At 40.0% G+C, this 2,500-nt stretch overlaps 1 protein-coding gene across 3 annotated transcripts in view; it reads left to right on the top strand.

Annotated features, from left to right (window-relative positions):
* The window catches only part of LOC121854821 (teneurin-3-like), a 246,877-nt gene that overhangs the window by 195,601 nt on the left and 48,776 nt on the right, over positions 1-2,500 (top strand). For all 3 annotated transcript variants that reach the window (XM_042349623.1, XM_042349624.1, XM_042349621.1), the window contains one exon: positions 1-37. This exon is cut by the window's left edge and continues 193 nt beyond it. In XM_042349623.1, coding sequence (XP_042205557.1) covers positions 1-37 — 37 coding nt within the window. The remainder of the gene's footprint in view (positions 38-2,500) is intronic.

Here is a 2,500-nt window from a genome sequence, read left to right as displayed (position 1 = left end):
TCCGCCACCCTCGCCGCCCTCCTCGCCTGCTTCATCGGTGAGTAGTGAGGAAGTGAGAAATGTTGATGGTGAGTGAGGGAGTGACACAGCTGTTGAGTAATGAGGTAATGAGTGAGATGCTGATGATGAGTTCCAGCGGGTGTGTCACTCTCCTGAAACTGAGTGCTTGAGTAACTGATATGAATGTGAATGCGTATAAAGAACTCTTTTTGAGTATTAGAAAGTGGAGAGGGGTGAGTCTGCTACTGAGTCTGGGCGAATGACTTGAGTAGATAAGTGTCTTGATGAGTGTAAGTGAATTTAGTTAGTATATATTACTAAGTATAAATGATATAATTATTCTCTTATTTACCGTTATGTCTCTACGTGACCCCTTCAACACCTGTAACTCATAAACTCCAGAAGAACTTAATTGACTCCTTCTAAGATCCTATTTACCTATTCATTATTTTCTAAGATCATGTTGACAGAAATACAGGTACAGTACGGGTATGTTGCTGACCTCCTTAGCTGTAGGTCAGCGGTCTTGTGGTTAGGTTAGGTCACAGGATACTGACGATTGATTAATATAGTTGAGTCCTCCTTCGTTGTTAATTTCCCGTTTTCTACAAGGGGTAACTATGATAAGATGAAGGCGTAGAGGAGTAAGTATAAAGATAAGAAGAATTGGTGGTGTATTGGGATTTTGTTAATCTTACATTGCATTTAGTTGGGAAATTTTGTGACCAAGTGTAAATAAAGCACCCCAGTTTATTTCATTTGATGGTTAAAACACCTTAAAGCTAAACCTAAACCAAATTTAACCGAAATTAACCCAAATTAACCTAACCTAATTTAATCCCTCATAGGTAGCGTTAGGAAGTTTAATCATCAGGTGAAATAAGCTGAGGGAGGGGAAAGCTAATCTTCAGGTGATCCCAAAATTAACGCCATACAATGTAACCTCCATATAACGGACTTCTCTCCATATATTCCATTAGATTGGGGTCCGTTAAATAGAGGTTTTCACTGTTACAATATCCTCTGCCAAGTCATGATGGGGTAGTAGTGAAGATCTTGAGGTGTTACCCAGAACAAGTTACTTATAGATGGTGTCGTGGCGCAGTGGGTAGTCATTAATGCAGAACTTGTGTGCCAGGGTTGGAACCATACCCAGAAGAGCTCTAACACTTGCTGCCGAGTTTATAATGTATGTAAACACAGCACTGAAGGATTTAGGGTGTCGTGGTGGGGCTGTGTTGGGGGCGAGGGGTGTGTGGTTGGAGGTGTGTTGGGTGCGGTGTGGGTGTGGAGGTGTGTTGGGGGCGGTGAGTGATTTGGTTGTGAAGGTGTGTTGGGTTGTAGAAGTTTACGTGGGTGTGTCTTGGAGGCGCAGGTGTGTCAGGAAGGCGTAGGTGTGTCACGGAGGACCAGGTGTGTCACAGTGGACCAGGTGTGTTAATCTTGATTAATGATATGAAAGGGCAAAGGTAACAACACAAACTTGTATAGAAAAAAACCAGGAAAACTAAATGACCACCTCAGAGTGTTTAGGCCTCGGTCACCACCAGGCCTCGGTCACCACCAGGCCTCGGTCACCACCAGGCCTCGGTCACCACCAGGCCTCGGTCATCACCAGGCCTCGGTCACCACCAGGCCTCGGTCACCACCAGGCCTCACTCACTACCAGTCCATCATGGCGACACCGTGATGGAATGGCTGAAACTTTGGCCTTTGTGGGTACTGCCTCCTCTCCTGACGCGGCGGAGCTAAGATTCTCAAATACTAAAGAAAGGCGTGGAGGTACTTTTGATGATGATAATAACAATAATAAAAATATTAATAATAATAATAATAATAATAATAATAATAATAATAATAATAATAATAATAAAATAATAATGATAATAATAAAAATAATAATAATGATAATAATAGATAATATAGCAAAATAATAATAATAATAATAATAAAAATAATAATAATAATAATAATAATAATAATAATAATAATAATAGTCACCCAGGAATATTGCTAAATAATTAATTAAATTCACCATGTTATTTAATGATAATAAGATACCTTTAGGGCTAACTTATGCAACAACCGCAACTGCAACAACAATAATAATGCTACTTCTAATAATAATAATAATAATAATAATAATAGACGGGTAAGTGAAACGTGTCAAGCGACATCCGTAGACTTGTTTATTCGCTGACCACAATACTCGACTTGTTATTGTGAGTCGGGGGAATGTCAAGCCGTGTCTCTCTCTCTTACAAGGTTAAACGACTTTAACTATAGGTGATGGAATGACAGTTCTGGCGTTTCAGGACCTAATACTTAACGAGAATCCTTCAATTCTTATTAGGATGATATTGATGATGATGATGATGATGATGATGATGATGATGACGACGACACTGATGATGATAATGGCGTGTCAGACCTGAGTGTTGTTGAGCCTTTACAAGAACCCTTCGGATCCTTTAACAAAGAGACGATGATTCTGTTGTGG

Source organism: Homarus americanus, unplaced genomic scaffold, assembly GCF_018991925.1.
Source record: "Homarus americanus isolate GMGI-L3 unplaced genomic scaffold, GMGI_Hamer_2.0 scaffold55281, whole genome shotgun sequence".
Taxonomy (NCBI): domain Eukaryota; kingdom Metazoa; phylum Arthropoda; class Malacostraca; order Decapoda; family Nephropidae; genus Homarus; species Homarus americanus.
The sequence above is the reverse complement of the archived record's forward strand: the minus strand, read 5'-3'. Positions and strand labels throughout refer to the sequence as shown.